The sequence below is a fragment of the Microtus ochrogaster genome, chromosome 4, assembly GCF_000317375.1.
Source record: "Microtus ochrogaster isolate Prairie Vole_2 chromosome 4, MicOch1.0, whole genome shotgun sequence".
Classification (NCBI taxonomy): Eukaryota; Metazoa; Chordata; class Mammalia; order Rodentia; family Cricetidae; genus Microtus; species Microtus ochrogaster.
In genome coordinates this window covers 85364852-85369302 of record NC_022011.1, presented here as the reverse complement: position 1 = coordinate 85369302, position 4451 = coordinate 85364852, and the positions used below count along the sequence as shown (strand labels likewise).

The 4451-nt window shown below is 47.9% G+C and overlaps 1 protein-coding gene across 1 annotated transcript; it reads right to left on the bottom strand.

The window, feature by feature from the left end:
- Positions 1-3285: 3285 nt before the first annotated feature.
- Positions 3286-3662, bottom strand: Tomm7 (translocase of outer mitochondrial membrane 7). Its single transcript, XM_005346607.2, has one exon. It carries the CDS (start codon positions 3614-3616, stop codon positions 3449-3451), a length of 168 nt encoding a protein of 55 aa, XP_005346664.1. The 5' UTR covers positions 3617-3662; the 3' UTR covers positions 3286-3448.
- Positions 3663-4451: the final 789 nt, after the last annotated feature.

Sequence of the window (4451 nt, the reverse complement as noted above, 5' to 3'; positions counted from 1 at the left end):
TCTCTCTCTCTCTCTCTCTCTCTCTCTCTCTCTCTCTCTCTCTCTCTGTCCAAAGTAAAAATAACAAATAGTGTAAAAAAGTAAACATAAAAGGAAAAACTTGTAAACAGGCAGCGTAGTTCATGCCAGTAATCCCAGCACTCCAGAAGCTGTGACAGGACAATTACTGAGAACTTGGAACCAGGCTGGGCTACATAGTGGATAGGGTGTGTGTCCCTGTTTCAAATCAAACGGATGAACAAAACCAGAGTTCGTAAAGGTTCTGTAACAGTGGTGATAAACATAATTCAAGAGGATAAAAAGAAGGAAGCAGAGTTAAACTTGCATCCACAGCCAGAGATTTTCAGAGGTTGATGGGGCACCATCCCTGCTCGGGCCCTACCCCAGGTGCACACTGCAGTCAGGAACAAAGCTCCCCACGTTCCAGGATATTGAATTTGGGCTCAGGGAAAGCCAGACATCATGTAATCACAGTTTGGAATTACAGTGTCTAATAAAAGCCCACGAACTTGCCAATTTTTTTTTAAATCAATTACAAAGCTCTGTGTTTGGAAGAAGGTAGGATGGGAAAGAAACTGAACATGGGAGAAACCTCTGCACCAGGTCACGTGTCTCCAGAGCAGGCGCAGACAAGGGCAGGGCTGTCCTCCAAGGAAATGACCCGTCTGAAGGGTCTGGAGAGAGACCCTCGCTCAGACTGTTCTAGCAAGGACCACCTGCCCAAATCTTCTGTCCACACGCTTGCTCTGTGATGGGGCCAATGGACTTTCCTTCGGTGCTACATGGAATTAACACAGACGCACCTGCACTATTGAGCGAGCTCTATTAGGAGGTTCTGGGAACCTTGTGACTGTGGGGCTAGTAAAGTAACACACGGTTGTGCATGCTTGGTTTAATCCACTCCTAGCACTGTTGTTAAATCCCTAATAACTAGGAACAAGCAACCACGCCTTTATACCCTATATAAACAAACTGTGTGGGGTTCCAACCATTATGCAACTAGCCATTTCTGTAAGTCTGTGTGCCTGTCCACGGAGCCTGGTGGCCCATTTAGTCCTTTTAGCATGCCTGGCTATGGCCGACTGAGCTGAGGGTCTTCCCCTGTGGCCCATACTGAAGACTGTATGTCTTTCTTGCAGGTTGGGCCTCTTTTAAAATGCAGGTCGGTGTCTGTGCCTTACACACACACACACACACGCACACGCACACACACGCACACACACGCACGCACACACACACACACGCGCGCACACACACCCCAGCATGTCTTTCGTCTTTTCCCTAAAATCTGGAGTTGTAGGTGCTTTCTACTACGGGCATTCTAAGAATTGGTAATTTTAGGATTAACATAAAAAGATTGCGTTAAACAAAGATTAGCTTAATCTTATGCTCTTGAGTACACGTGTGCCTCATAAGCCTTACATGGGTGGCCAAAGTGATCTCTAGTGTTTTTACTTCATTTTGTACAAATTTCTCTGGACCCTTCATACTTGATATTTCATGAATCAGGATCTGCTGTAGACGCCAAAGGCCACTGTGTGAGAGAGGGGGCGGAGGATGGCAGGTGGGAGGAGAGAGAGAGAGAGAGAGAGAGAGAGAGAGAGAGAGAGAGAGAGAGAGAGAGAACATGTGCCACACTACTTACGTTGAGGGCAGAGGACAACCTCGGGTGTCGGTCTTGCCTTCTTCCTCTTTTGAGACAGAGTGTCTCTTGTTGTTCATGTATGCATATGCCAGGCTAGCTGGCTGGACATGCTCCTGCCTGTCTCCCATCTCCCCACAGAGGTGCTGACTTGACACACATGTGTACTATGGCACCCAGCTTTATGCGGGTCCTGAGGTACAAACTCAGGTCTTCAGGTTTGCACAGCAAATGCTTTAGCGCCCACTGAGCTGTCATCTACCCAGATCCTGAAAGGGGTCGCTTTGAAAGGATAAAATACAATTTAACTACATAATGAGTCATTTCTACAGCCCCAAGCCCATGGACCACAGCAAGAGTGGGCAACCTTGCCAACACATGCCCTCACACAAGAGCAAGGGCACAATGACCCTTAAAGGATAAGCAGTAGTCCTTAGTAGTCCAGCAACCTTCCTCTCCCAAAGTTATCTCCTAAGACAGGGCAGACAAGAACCAAACATGGTCCCTACACGAAGTCAGGACTGATGGCTTCAAGGAGGAGAGGAGGAGGGACAGAAGGAAAAAGGGGGGAAAGGGAAAGGTTCCTTGTGAACTGGGGAAAGACTTCCCAAGAGCAACCCATACTTCATCATTGCTGACAATCACTGTGGTCATTGGACGGGAAGGCTGGCACAGCCCAAGAAGGGAAGGTGTATCATGTTTACACTCACCTGGAGGAGATACAGGACACACCCAAAACAATATGTAAATCAATTATAAAGTCTTTTGTCTGTTTTATAACCCAAAAATGTCTTCCTAAGGACATAGGGGCCATGGCTTGGAACACAGTCGTCAAAGAAGAAACCATCCCTCTCACGTGTGAGCTTCGTACCCTATCCTGTGGGATGACGGGAGCCCAACTCCACTGGCATCCAAACTGTAAAACTACCATCTGTTGAGAAGACACGAGAAGGTGGCAGAAGTCACTTCAAGCAGATGGCTCCATCTCCCTCTCACCCCACTGTTTAAGAATCCTCTGCTCTGTTTCAACAGAGTTGAATTCAGACCAAGTGCTGGCCTCCCTCACCAACAGCCTGCCTAACTTTGCCTGGTGCCAGTCTCGTGCTGGCATCAATACCGTAAATACACTGCTGCCAAGACGTGTTGCATTCCCACAACCCCTGTTGTATGAGATCATGACTAAATCACATTAGGCAATGTGCGTGTGTTGTGTGCATCTTCCTGGGTTTGGGGAAGGCACGTCTGAGTTCAGGTCGACAGTGGGGAAAAGGAAGCATTGTCGGGAAGAAGGAAGCGGGTAGCTGGAGCTGCCCTCTGCGGGCTTACTGAGTTTCCTCCTCCAAACCCTGATAGAGTCCTTGGCTCAGCTCACGTCCGGCACTGTCTGAGGCATTTTACTAATATGACCTCAATGAACTAAAACAACTCTTTGGAACAGCTTTGGTGTTGTTGTTATTTTGGGTTTTTGTTTGTTTGTTTGTTGGTTTGTTGGTTTGTTGGTTTTTCGAGACAGGGTTTCTCTGTGGCTTTGGAGCCTGTCCTGGAACTAGCTCTGTAGACCAGATTGGTCTCGAACTCACAGAGATCCGCCTGCCTCTGCCTCCCGAGTGCTGGGATTAAAGGTGTGCGCCACCTTCGCCCGCCTTTTTTTTTAACATCGTTAAAATATTTATTTTGACAGTCTATCGTGAGTCAGTACAGGCTCCACTCTGCCACAGATGCGCTGAAACGATGTCTTTCTCATCCAGCCAGAGTACACACCTTCCATGTTGGATTGCTTCCAAATCCAGATGACCAAACAGGCCTTTATCCCCAAAGTAGGCTTAAAACTGATGGTTCAGGCATTCCAGGATCTGCACCCCTCGTAAATCCCAGGTAAATCACGAGAGGAATGAAGCCCCAGCGGATGGCAAACTGGCCGCCCTTGAAGAGCTGCTGCAGCCTCTGTTTAGCTTCTTTACTCAGCTTCACCATGGCGACGACGGAGCACTGGAATGAGGGCCCTCCACAACAACGACCGCATCGGTTTGGTTTGCTTTTATTAATAGCCCAGTGTTTTCAGGCAAGGCACACCTCTTCCACCATGGACAGCTTAACTTGACTTGCTCAAGCTCACACAACTGTGGACCACAGGATGCTGGCGTTGGATTCTGGTGTCCAATCATACTACTAGATTTCACCATAAGAACAGAAGAATACTGGAGCGAGTCTTTCTCCATCCAGTCAGCTTCCAAATAACAGCACAGAGACTTATTCATTATGAAAACTCAGCCTTAACTGAGCTCTTCTAACTTAAATTAACCCATTTACATTAATCTGTGTTTTGCCTCGTGGCTTTTAACCTTTCATTTTGTTTGTCCAGCTCCCTCAGTATCTCGTTGGCATCTCTCACACAACCCGAATTCCTCTCTTTTTTCCCCCAGAAATCCCTATCTCTCCTGCCTCCCTATTGGCCATTCAGCTTTTCATTACACCACTCAGCAACAGACCTTCACGAAGTGTACAAATATCCCACGACAGAACACCAAGGCGTCGAGACAGGCCCCAGCAGATCTGCTCAGGTATCCGGGTCAAAAGTCTCTACCAGAGAAGGATTTCCTTTTTCAGAGCTAAGAGCCCACAGCATCTGCAGCATCACCATGCAGTCTTCCATCTCACAGACTTGGACAGGTGCATTTGGTTCCTCTCCCACTGGCTCCCCAGGTCAGAGGAGATTTCCATACAAAGCCACGTCAGAGCTTTCCTGCAAGTCTTCTGACTGTGAGCCCAAGCCCAGAGGCTCCCAGAGAAGAACCTGTTTCTCTGCAGT